This window comes from Balaenoptera ricei, chromosome 12 (genome assembly GCF_028023285.1).
Source record: "Balaenoptera ricei isolate mBalRic1 chromosome 12, mBalRic1.hap2, whole genome shotgun sequence".
In the NCBI taxonomy this organism is placed as follows: domain Eukaryota; kingdom Metazoa; phylum Chordata; class Mammalia; order Artiodactyla; family Balaenopteridae; genus Balaenoptera; species Balaenoptera ricei.
The window spans coordinates 44,428,262-44,441,085 of record NC_082650.1 but is presented as its reverse complement, the minus strand read 5'-3'; the positions used below and the strand labels follow the sequence as shown (position 1 = coordinate 44,441,085).

The 12,824-nt window shown below is 39.9% G+C and overlaps 1 protein-coding gene across 1 annotated transcript in view; it reads left to right on the top strand.

Moving 5' to 3' along the window:
* The first annotated feature begins 11,593 nt into the window (after positions 1 to 11,593).
* The window catches only part of RFX6 (regulatory factor X6), a 52,847-nt gene continuing 51,616 nt past the window's right edge, over positions 11,594 to 12,824 (top strand). Inside the window, exons 1-2 of the mRNA XM_059941973.1 lie at positions 11,594 to 11,816; positions 12,085 to 12,241. Coding sequence (XP_059797956.1) covers positions 11,594 to 11,816; positions 12,085 to 12,241 — 380 coding nt within the window. The remainder of the gene's footprint in view (positions 11,817 to 12,084; positions 12,242 to 12,824) is intronic.

Genomic DNA, 12,824 nt, shown 5'->3' with positions numbered 1-12,824 from the left:
CTTCTTCTTGGATTGATCCTTTGATCATTATGTAGTGTCCTTCTTTGTCTCTTGTAATAGTCTTTATTTTAAAGTCTATTTTATCTGATACCAGTATTGCTACTCCTGCTTTCTTTTGATTTCCATTTGCATGGAATATCTTTTTCCATCCCTCCACCTTCAGTCTGTATGTGTCCCTAGCTCTGAATTGGGTCTCTTGTAGACAGCATATATATGGGTCTTGTTTTTGTATCCATTCAGCCAGTCTGTGTCTTTTGTTTGGGGCATTTTATCCATTTACATTCAAGGCTATTATCGATATGTATGTTCCTATTACCATTTTATTAATTGTTTTGGGGTTTTGTTTGTGGGTCTTTTTCTTCTCTTGTGTTTCCCACCTAGAGAAGTTTCTTTAGCATTTGTTGTAAAGCTGGTTTGGTGGTGCTGAATTCTCTTGGCTTTTGCTTGTCTGAAAAGCTTTTGATTTCTCCATCGAATCTGAATGAGATCCTTGCTGGGTAGAGTCATCTTGGTTGTAGGTTTTCCTCTTTCATCACTTCAAGTATATCCTGCCACTCCCTTCTAGCCTGCAGAGTTTCTGCTGAAAAATCAGCTGATAACCTTATGGGGATTCCTTTATATGTTATTTTTTGGTTTTCCCTTGTTGCTTTTAATATTTTTTCTTTGAATTTAATTTTTGTTTGATTAATATGTGTCTTGGTGTGTTTTTCCTAGGATTTATCCTGTATGGGACTCTCTGTGCTTTCTGGACTTGGGTGACTATTTCCTTTCCCATGTTAGGGAAATTTTCAACTATAATCTCTTCAAATATTTTCTCAGACCCTTTCTTTTTCTCTTCTTCTTCTGGGACCCCTATAATTCGAATTTTAGTGTGTTTAGTGTTGTCCCAGAGGTCTCTGAGATTGTCTTCAATTCTTTTCATTCTTTTATCTTTATTCTGCTCCTTGGCAGTTATTTCCACCATTTTGTCTTCCAGCTCACTTATTCGTTCTTCTGCCTCAGTTACTCTATTATTGATTCCTTCTAGTGTATTTTTCATTTCAGTTATTGTGTAGTTCATCTCTGTTTGTTTGTTCATTAGTTCTTCTAGATCTTTGTGAAACATTTCTTGTATTTTCTCAACCCGTGCCTCCATTCTATTTCTGAGATTCTGGGTCATCTTTACTGTCATTACTCTGAATTCTTTTTCAGGTAGATTGCCTATTTCCTCTTCATTTATTTGGTCTTGTAGGTTTTTACGTTGCTCCTTCATCTGTGACATATTTTTTTGCCATCTTATTTTTTTTTTTTTTTTGGAGTGGGATTGTGTTCCTGTCTTACTGGTTGTTTGTCCTGAGGCTTCCAACACTGGAGTTTGTAGGCTGTTTGGTAGAGCTGGGTCTTGGTGCTGAGATGAGGACCTCCGTGAGACCTCACTCCGATGAATATTCCCTGGGGTCTGAGGTTCTCTGTTAGTCCAGTGGTTCCGACACGGAGCTACCACCACAGGAGCTTTGGCCTGACCCCCAGCTCATGAACCAAGATCCTGCAAGCCATGTGTAGTGGCAAAAAAAAAAAAAAGAGAGAGAACAATAACAAAGTAAAAAGTAAAATTAGACTAGGAAACTAACAGATATGTTGTAAAGAATATAAAAATATAGATGAATCAACAACTGGAAGGTACAGTAGTACCACAGTAGTAAAAAAAAGGAGGAGGTAAAAGAGGGAAAAAAAGAAAAATAGGGAAAAAGCTTTGGCTGTGGAGGGCAGGGCCTAAGCAAGGGAAAGGTTTGGGGGGTGGGCGGGGCCAATGCTCAGGACCCACAGGACTGGAAAAGGCCTTGGGGGTTGTGGGGGGTGGCGCTTAGGCTCAAGGAACAGAAGGGGCCCAGACGTACCCCCCACCCCAGGTCTCAGAGGGTGGGGGACCTCACCTGGGAGTCCAGCAGGCTTCCTGGGCTCGAGTGGGCAGGGCAAATGCCCTCCTCTCCTCTCCTGCTCCTCCTGCTTCTCCTGTCCCAGGGGGCCCCTCCCACCTGCCTCTCCTGTTCTCCCCTTGTCCTTCTTCCTATGCCCCCAGGACCAATGCACCCAGGGGAAGGAGGGGAACTTGGAGGGCAGGGGGCTGGCCTGGGAGCTCTGCAGGCTCCCCGGGCTGAGTGGGCCAGGCGATTTCCCTCTGCTCCTCTCCCACTCCTTCTGGAGGGCCCCTCCCACCTACCTCTCCTGATCTCCCTGGCCTCAGGGATGCTGATCCTGTCTGGCCTCCACTTCTCCTTCCCCCTCTGTCCCCGCACATCCTACTGGTTCACTTAGGGGTTCCTCCCATCTCCTTGGGTGTCAGGGTCCCCCACCAGTGGCCAGCAGGCGCCTTAGTTGCAGGGAGACGCTAACTCGATGTCTTCCCACACCGCCATCTTGACTCCACCCTCATTATTTGTAGACGTTTTGATAATGGCTATTCTGACTGGTGTGAGGTGATACCTCCTTGTAGTTCTGATTTGCATTTCTCCAATAATTAGCAATGCTGAGCATCTTTTCATGTGCCTGTTGGCCATCTGTGTATCTTCTTTGAAGAAATGTTTGTTTAGGTTTTCTGCCCATTTTTTTTGATTGGGTTGTTTGTTTTTTGTTATTGAGCTGTATGAGATGTTGGTATATTTTGGAAATTAAGCCCTTGATGGTCACGTCATTTGTAAATATTTTCTCCCATTCTGTAGGTTGTCTTTTCATTTTGTTTATGGTTTCCTTGGCTGTGCAAAAGCTTTTAAGTTTGATTAGGTCCCATTTGTTTATTTTTGCTTTTATTTCTTTTGCCTTGGGACACTATACTGTCTTCATCTTATACACTACACATTATGTTTTGAAATTAAATGTTGATAAAATAGCATATCTTTTTACATAAATTATTTATCTGAGATAATAGTTACTTCAGCACCAAGGCCACTATGTGGTAAATATAATACTTTAACTAAAAAGTTTGAAAATGAATAGAGTTTGCTCAGCCCTCAAACATGCTTAATTTATTCAGAGGGTTTAGTGTTCACACTTGGAAGATCTTGTTCTATTTATACCCACAGAGTGTGACTCTGTGTGGACTCTTTATTTTGAAGAAGCAAGTGCAGAATTTGCTGGGTTTGGGGATAGAAAAAGAGATGTGCCTACAAAAATTACATTCCACCTGTAGCCAGAAACTTTAGAGAGAGCTGTTTTAGAGTGTACTGGGCACTCCCTGTTGTTTCTCCCAAAAATGGGTTGCAGATGTAGATCTGTGTGTGTGTGTATACCCACTAGTGTGAATTTCTTAAAAAGTCAAGTAAAAAATAAAGTACATATAGTCTGCATATATACAGACGTATAAGGTAACAGTTATTTTTCATTTGGTGTTTTTGTGTATATTATTGCATTTGATCTTTATTTGCATTTGATCTTTATTTGAACCCTTTGAAGTAGGTTTTATTATTCAAAAATCTCCCTCACCTTTGAGTTCTATTCTTCCTCATCTAAAAAAAACAAACACAAAGCAAAAACCCCATGAAAAACAAAAAATAAAAAATTGCTCTACACATACTTGCCAAATTGCTTTTCCCACGAGCTACTGCTACTTCAGTGTCTCAAAGTTTAACCAACTTTTTGTGATATGCAAGGCTATAACCAATCCATCACTCAATCAGTGAGTTTTTGATGTGTAACAAACCACCCCAAACTTTACTGGCTTAAAGCCACAATCATTTATTAGTGCATAATTTTATGGGTCAGCAATTTGGGTTGCGCTCAGCTGGACTGGGCTTCACTGAGACTCACTCACGAAGCTGCACTCACTGGCAAGTCAGCTGGAGGCTGGTTACTTTAGAATGGCTTCATTTAAATCACTCATGTGTCTGGCAGTTGGTTCTTACTATTAATTAATTCTGGGTGTCAGCTGGAGTGATGGGTCTGACATGTCTCCAGCAAGTTAGCCTGGCCTTGGCCACATGGTGGTGTCTCAGGGTTTCCAGCATCAGCAAGAGAAGTGGAGCCCAGTGCATAAGTCTTTTCAAGCCTCTGCTTGCATGTTTGCTAATAGACAAGTTCAGAGTCAACATAGGAAGGAATTACCCAAAAGTGTGAGTGGAGAATGCATGAATCATTAGGAGCCAATACTGTAAAAATCTATCACCATCACCATGTATGCATCCTCAATACGTTCTTGAATCACTCCTTTCTTTTCCATTTTCACTGCCGTTGCTCTAGTCTAAGTCTTTGTTTTATCACTTGGTCTTCCTAACCTTCCTCATCCACAATTCACTCATGCTTTATACTTTTCTCCCTAAATCTCTCAACGTGACTTGTTGTTTTTAGTTATAATAAACTATACATTTCTTAGCTTGAACAAGACCCTTCAAGATCTGACCTCAGTTCATGATCCTCCGTGTCCCATGATGCTCCTTATACTCCAGCTACACCCAACTACTGACTCCACCAACTAGCCCTTTCTTGCCTTTGTGCCTCTGTACATTCTATTCTGTCTTCCACCTGTGAATGCATACCAATCCTTCAAAATTAGTTCAGATGTTCTCTGTGAAGCTTTCTGACTGTCCTCCTTGGACTGAGGCTGCTCTTGCCTGAGATGGTCACTCTTGCCTTTGTGCTCTTAGAGCACTTTGTGCATGTAACCATTATAGTATTTATCTTGTTATATTCTAATTTGTCTGCCTCCTCAAATTCACTGAGAATATTGAAAGAGAGAAATCATGTCTTATTTATTTGTGAATGAAGAGAAGTTGGAGAACTGCTACCACTTTCCATTCATTTTTGTAATAAATATTTGTAGGTATCTACTATGTACCAGCTATGGTTTAACATATACATCTAATATTTGATTTGCATGTTATATTTTTCCTTTTTACTATATGTATTTATTACAACACTATGTGAGAAGTAATTCTCAAATACACATAAAGTAGTACATAATTTACTATTATATATGGACTAATCTAATCTATTTTCTTCACTGTTGCAAACATACAATTGGTCTTATATTAAAAAAAGACTGTTAGACTATCTTGTATTTGAAACGGAGAGAGAAGTAAGTGGTTATTTACATGTGAAGGATAAAGGTTACCGGAGACACTGGATGTTAAGGTTGAGCAAAGTAACTTTCAATAAGAGTAGAGTGATTTTATTTTAACTAAATAAGTGAATATTCAAATATTTGAAATATACTCTCTCTCCATTTTTAACAGTAACTTTGTAATAAATATATATATATTTCTCAAGCTTTAATATATTTTACGTGTATATATGCACCCCTAGAATTATATAAATATCTTTTATTTATAAACAACCAGAGGTCAAAATTTTACTGAAGATAAGATTTATCCTGCTTTTTAAATTTTGTTTTGAAACAGTTTTGATCTAGAGAAAAATAAAGTGAGTAACATAACACGCACATATGTACTCTCTATCCTGGTATTTTTACTTTTCTAAACAACATATCAAATAAGAAATAAACATATTAGCATCAGTCACTCAGCAGGCTTTATAGTATGGAGAGTTACAAGGCAAGAAGAGTATCTTATCACAGCCCTTCGGAAAATCTGATGAAATGTCTAGACACCTGAATGGGGCTGAGCAGCACTCTCTCAGTAGAGTCACTGCTGGTTCAGGACTGAGTTATTAGCTCTTGACTTCAGTTCAGGCTTAAGCTTCTGTCTATCTTTGGAATGATGGTGGTAAAAGAGGTAACTGTTATTCATGAAATTGTCTGGTAACTGTATTTGGCAATGGCTACAGTGAGTTCTGGCTCAGTGTCAAGCAAGGAGCTGAGTGATTATTTTACATAGCAATTATTTTATTTTATTTTGTTTCATTTCATAGTTCCTAAAAACTGCAACCTGGGAAATAACTTTTCTTTTTCATGCAAGACTTGTCCATTTGTCACCAGGCAATGTTGATCTTCCCTTTAAATAACATTAATACCTGCCATTTATCCCATTTCCAAGGACACGTTGCCTTTCCTGGTCCTGATCACTGCCCGGGTGGAATCCAGCCATAGCTTCCTTGAAACCCGTGTTCCTGGCTTTTCCCCAAATTAATTGACGTTTTACATTGATTTGCAGTTATGGGGGAAAAAATGGTTCTGCCTGCATCTAAACTGGAGCCATCAACTAAATTCTAACCAACTGGACATATTTTATCTTTATTTTTATTGACTCCCTCAATCCTCTCAACCATTTCTTGATCCTTTTTCTTTCTTTATCTCCTCTTTGTTCTTTGTTTTCTAGTACTTCTTTCTCATTCTACATGCAGTAAGAACAAGGAAGAAAGGGGTGGAAGGGGGGCAGGGAGAAAGGAGGGAAGGAAGGAAAAAATAACATGGCACACTCAAGACTGAAGGAGGAAGAAATTAGACTTGAAGAAGGAATGTAGACATAATTAGCTGAAATTTATAGGAAAATTGCAAAACTAATAGCTCATATTTTAAGAATAAGCCTGGGAAGTTTGTCCAAACTTTGTAAATTTTCTTCATAGCAAAGTCTTGGACTAAGTAGTCATTCTTATCTGGTAAGATATCCTTATAACTTGAACTTGCCTATTTAAATATTTTTTCTTTATTGAGATAAAATCCACCATTTTAACCATTTTGAAGTGTACGATTCAGTGGCGTTTAGCATATTCTCAATGTTGTGCAACCATCACCACTAATTCCAGAACGTTTTCATTACCCAAAAAAGAAACCCCATATTCATTAAGCAGTCACTTCCCATTACCCCCACCTCCAGCCTCTCACAATCACTAATCTACGTTCTGTCTTTATGGATTTGCTTATTCTGCACATTTCATATGGATGGACTCATACAATATGTGGCCTTTATATTTGACTTCATTCACTTACCATTATATTTTAAAGTCTCACCCATATTGTAGCATATATCGGTTCTTCTTTATTTTTTATAGCTGAATAATATTCCCTTTTATGAATATACCACAGTTTATTAATCTACTCAATAGTGATGGACATTGGGTTGTATCTGCTTTGACTATTATGCATAATTATGCTATAAACAGTTGTATTCAAGTTTTGATGGGAACATATGTTTTCAATTCTCCTGGGTAAATATATTGGAATGGAATTACTGGGTCATATAGTAGCTCCATGTTTAATTATTTGAGGAACTGCCAAACTGTTTTCCACAGTGGCTGCATTCTACATGCTCACCAGCAATGTATGAGACTTCCAATTTCTCCACATCTTATTTTCTTTTTCCTTTTAGAATATTATAACCATCCTAGTGGGAGTAAAGTGCTATTTCATTGTGGTTTTGATTTGCATTTCCCTAAGAAAAATGATATTGAGCATCTTTTCATGTGCTTATGAAACATTTGTTTATCTTCTTTGGAGAAATGTCTATTCAAATCTTTGGTCCATTTATAAACTGGGCTGCTATCTTTTGATGAATTATAACAACTCTTTATATATTTTGGATTCTAGACCCTTATCAGGCAAATGATTTTTAAATGTTCTGCCATTCTGGTGTTTCCTTTTCACTTTCTTGTTAGTGTTCTTTGATGCACACATTTTAGTAGAGTTCAATTTATCTTTTTTGCTTGTTGCTGTGCTTTTGGTGTCATATTTAAGAAATATTTGCTTAGTCTCGGGTCATGAAGGTTTACACTTAGGTTTCCTTTTAAGAGTTGTACAGTTTTAGGGACTTCCCTGGTAGTCAAGTGAGTACGACTCCTCACTCCCAATGCAGTGGGCCCGGGTTCGATCCCTGGTCGGGGAAGTAGATCCCACATGCATACCTCAACTAAGAGTTGGCATGCCACAACTAAAAGATCCCGCGTGCCACAACTAAGATCCGGCACAGCCAAAATAAATAAATATTTTAAAAATAAAATAAATAAAATAAAAGAGTTGTACAGTTTTAGCTCTTATATTTAGGTCTCATCCATTTTGAGTTAATTTTTGTACATAGTGTGAAGAAGAGTTTCAGATTCATGTGGATACCCAGTTGTTTCAGCAGCATTTGTTGAAAAGGCTATTCTTTTTTCATTGAATGGTTTTAGCATCTTTGCAAAATCAGTATTTGCTTCATGTATTTGGGGGATCTGTTGTTAGGTTCACAACTGATCTTACTTTTATTTGAATGTAGCAACAACATGAAATTTTTTACCTGAAGGCAAAATAAGTAGTTTCTATATTTAAAATGTAATCTTGGTGAACATAAAAAAAATTAGGTGAGGTAGGAACTTTCACAGAAGAAAGTTTCATAATATATGGTCACTGCAGATCATACTACACTCAGAAAGAGTCTAGACAAGGAGCAAGATGTTTCTCAGAATCATTCTGCAATGAAAGAAAAAATTTTCTTTTTTTTTTGCCTATGAGCACTGAAAGGGATCTAAAGTTTCAGAATAAAAATATTAGGTACCTTTTATTGAATGCTTACTGTTCCAGGCACTGTATTAGGGTTTTTTTAATAATGTTTTATTTAATTCTTACATCAGCACTATAATGTGGTGTCTTATGTCAGCAGAACATGAGTCAAGCAGTCATCTACAAATGTGATTTTTAAGAAAGTGTTTCTAGGAGAAACAGGTAAAGGAGTAGGGATAGCAGGACAGAGAAGGGGAAGTAGCCAAACGAGGATGGGATTCCAGGAATTATCCAGCAGAGAATGCTTCAGCCTGATCCCACAGAGGAGTTCTGGATTGTAAACTGCAACTCAGATGTATCTACCATGAGGTTAATGAGCTGGACTTTTATTCTCCTTAATCATCAGTCATTGGCTAAGGGCTACCTAGGGGATGTATAAACACTGAGGTGCTTGCTCGCTCTGCCTATGGGCAATGGTGGTCCAGGAGCCAAGGACAGCTCCTCCAAAGAAGAGTCTCAGGTGCTTTCAGGTGGTGTTCGTGGTGGAGCTGGTTACTGGAAACAAAAGGAAGTTGAAGCTGGAGAAAGGGTGGTTTGAAAATGTGAGGGGGATCCAAGAGGATCTGGGCAAGCACCCATGAGTCTGCTACAGATAACGTACTATTTTTTCCAATTTAGAGAGAAAGAAACAGAAGGGTTAAGTGCGCAGAGTCACAAAGAGAATGAATGTTAATGTATCGGACTCCAAATTCCTTTCCCCTTTAATGTGGTGCCTCCAGTCAGGAAGGTAATGTCATTTGGGAACTTCCAAGAATCTCCTTTTTTGTATATCGTTGTGTTATTTTCTTCAAACAGAATAAACTTTTTTAGATATACTTTTTTGGGATCTGTCAAATTGCATGCAGAATTTTGTATGTGTGTATGTGAGTGTATGTGTGTGCTTTTTTTCTTCTGGGGAGAGAATCTATGGCTTACACAAATTTCTTAATGGGAATATAAAAAACAAAATGTTTAGAATCACTATTTTAAAAGATCATTCTCTATATTTGCCTATTTTCCTGCCTAGGTTTTTATGACTTGCTTATCACTATTATGTCTCTAAAACATTGTTCTCATGAGGTCAAATTATAATTGTCACAGATGGCAATTTAGGATGATAGAAGGTTTTTTTCCCCTGCTCACAACACCACTTTTACTGCATCACATAAGTTTGGGAGGGATTGGCATTAACTCTTTTAAACATTTGGTATAACTCAGCATTGCAGCCATCTTGTCCTAGGCTTTTATATGTTGGAAGTTTTTTTATTACTAGTTCAATTTCTTTACTTATTGTAAGTCTTTCAGATTTCTATTTCTGACCAGTAGTACAAAGAACTTACATGTTATTTTGTTAGGCAGAGAGTTTACTTAAAATTAAGGCAAAAAGTTCATTTAGAGCCTTAAATGGTTTGTGTTTTCACTGATCAATTCTGGATAAGTGCCAGATATTCACTTAGTGTCTGTATGACTTACACACACACACACACACAATCAACCTGGATATCAAGCGCTATTAAAAATTTTTTTTTATCCCAGTAATTTTCCTGAATGTTTTTCTTCTGATTATGTGATATAAGTGGGCAGAGTCCTGTTGTGTACAGTTAACCACTACGACTTCCTTTACAAAATGAGTCTGAGGGTGTCTCTGTAAAGAAGGAAGATTCTAAAGTTTAGTATTGTAGAGCTAAGCCCCATGGACTGAGAAAACTCTGAGGCTTTGGGGGGGGGGGACTGGGTAGAGGAGATTGATTTGCAAAGTTGTGGGGAAAGGTGGTGGTATAGCCTCAGAACTTTGGGTGCCTGGATGGGTGGATGGCCCCAGCCTGGACCCAGCTTCTGGAGGTACAACTAAGGAGAAAACCTTTGACAGAGAGGTGGTGCCTTTCCCATAAGTAGTGCGAAAAAAAATGGGTAAGGGTCAAATACACTCATAATCTTGGCCACCTAGGCAAGTTAATGCTCTTAGATTGTATTACTCCTCCCCCAAATCCACCCTTCAGCCATCTATCACCTTGGGTCCCATTTTGTTTTTCCTATGTTATATTTTGATGTAATATAGTTTAATATTAAATTAAACTTCAGGGGTGATTTATCTTTCTAATGCTCCAAATGAGGGTGACAGGTTGCAGGTTGTGGTGAGGCGATGTGAACCAAAGCAGGATTCTTGCTCTTTCTGGAGAGCACTAAGCATATAGACAGCAAGCACAGGGCATTATCTGTCAAAAGAACAGAAGATGAAAGGAATGAAGGATTATGTGGCAGTCAGGCAACAGAGACCCCAAGTCTATTGACTTTTCCTTCTTAAAGAGAGAACAAGATATTTTCCACCACATGACTTTCTTGCCATTTTGGATTGGAAATGAAATATGGCGATTTCTTTCATTTTTCATTTCAACAAACGTCCATTGCACTACTACTAGGTATAAGAGGTGAGGAATCGTCAGGGACGGGTTTAAATTACAAAACATGTAGGGAGTGAATGCATCTTTTCCTCCAAGCTCAGGGCCAGATCCTGGAGGGCAGAGAGGCCCGGCATTCTGCGCCCGGGAGCAGGGCCCTCTGGACACTCGTGGGATGCGATGGCGTCTGTCCCAAGTCACTGAGAAGGGCCCTCACCACCCCCTAGGATTACTCCAGGAATAAATCCACCGAGGACATGTTGTGCAAAGACTGAGCGGTGCTCTGGGGTCCTCCTCTCCTGGCCTGGGCCTGCAGAGTCAAGGCTGTCCGCGGAAGCATCCTTGTTTTCTCCTTAGAGTAGGGATGGGGACAGTCGCTTTTCCTCCGAAGATGACAGTGGCGCTTTCTTGGTTCTTTTTGGGAGCTTTGGGTGTGGAAAGAGTGCTCGGTCCCAGGGCAAGATGAGAGAAAAGGAGGAAAGAGGGGAAAGGAGATGTGGGGAATGGGACTCCATCGCTCAGGCTCGACGAGCGCAGGTGAGGAAGTGAGTTCCAAGCTGAGCATCTGCCAGGATGGCAGACAGGTGGAGAGAGGCAGTCCCGCCTCGGCCCACCCAGTTCCCAGGGCGGTCCGAGCTGTACCTGTGCGCGGCCTTCCTTCTCCGCGACGCCCGGGGGATCCCGAGCCGCAGCCTCCGTCCCCGCCCCAGCGGCCCCGGGTCCCCAGCTCCGCCCCGCCCCGCCCCGCCCCGGCTTCGGGGCTCCGCTGGGAGCCGGTCGAGCGGCGGGTGCCCGAGTCTCCGTGGCCAGGAGGATGGCCAAGGTCCCGGAGCTGGAAGACGTCTTCCTGCAGGTGCAGGCTTCTCCCCAGGTTTCCCCCGAAGTCCAGGAGGAGTGTTGTGTGCAGCTCCTGAGCAAGGGTTTGCTCGTTTTCCCCGAAGAAAGGGTGTACCTGGCGGCTGAAGCGCAGCCCGGGGGTGCGCTGGGCAGCGGGGAGAAAGGGGACCACCCGGAGCTGCCGGTGGGAGTGAAAGCCGGTGAGTGCTCTGCCCCCTCCCGGGACGTGATTGGGACGCGGATGTATTTTTTACAGGGCATCCGCTAATAAAAAGAAACATACCGCAAACGCGCATATATTTCCCCTAGGAAAATGATTGTTAAATAGAAATTAAGTCGAAAGGATTTTGCATAGCTCTCCCCTGAACGCCCCATAGGCCACCCTGTTTGACGCCAAGATACATTTAGAGGCTAATTAATTGATTTTATATTCTGATTTTATTTATCATCTTTTCAACTTGCAATCAGAAATGCATTTAAGCAATGGTAACTTTTCCTCTGAAGAAGAGGTTGCAGACAATCAAGACAGCAAAACCAAAGCAACCGATCCACACCTCTCTCAGAAGAAAACCATCACGCAGATTATGAAGGATAAAAAGAAGCAGACTCAGCTCACCCTGCAGTGGTAAGACTCGCCCAAGGATACCCTTAAGCACCTGTTGAATTTTTAAAGTCAGTATATTCAGATTCTTTGCTTTTCTCAATTTGCTTCTCCCTCAGATTTTCTTGGAGAAGTTTAAAAGACCAATTAGAAATTCATCCAAAAATTGTTTTCACTGAATATTTGGTATAGAGACATACTCTGGTACTGGTGAAAAATGATCTGCAATACAAATAAAAACCATCACTCTGTTCATTATTGACTAAAACTATAATTTCTTCGAATGTAAGCAATAATGAATTTTTTCTTACTTATTTGCTTAACATGCAATCAATTCAGTCCTTATATATTTGTTATTTTTATGTTGATAAAACATGATTCTTAAAAACAACTTAAAAGGAGGAAGGATCTTAACGGTGCCTTTATCCGTAGAGGGCAAATTCAAAATTGTGTATTGGCTATAAGATGAAATGTGTTTGAACTAGAAGACATAGAAAAATCAGTTAAGATGACGCTATTAACTTAAATAAATGTTCAACTACCTTTCACATATGATTTATTACAGTGAAATATCACTAATTGGATTTTGTGGAAAATCTTTTAAAAC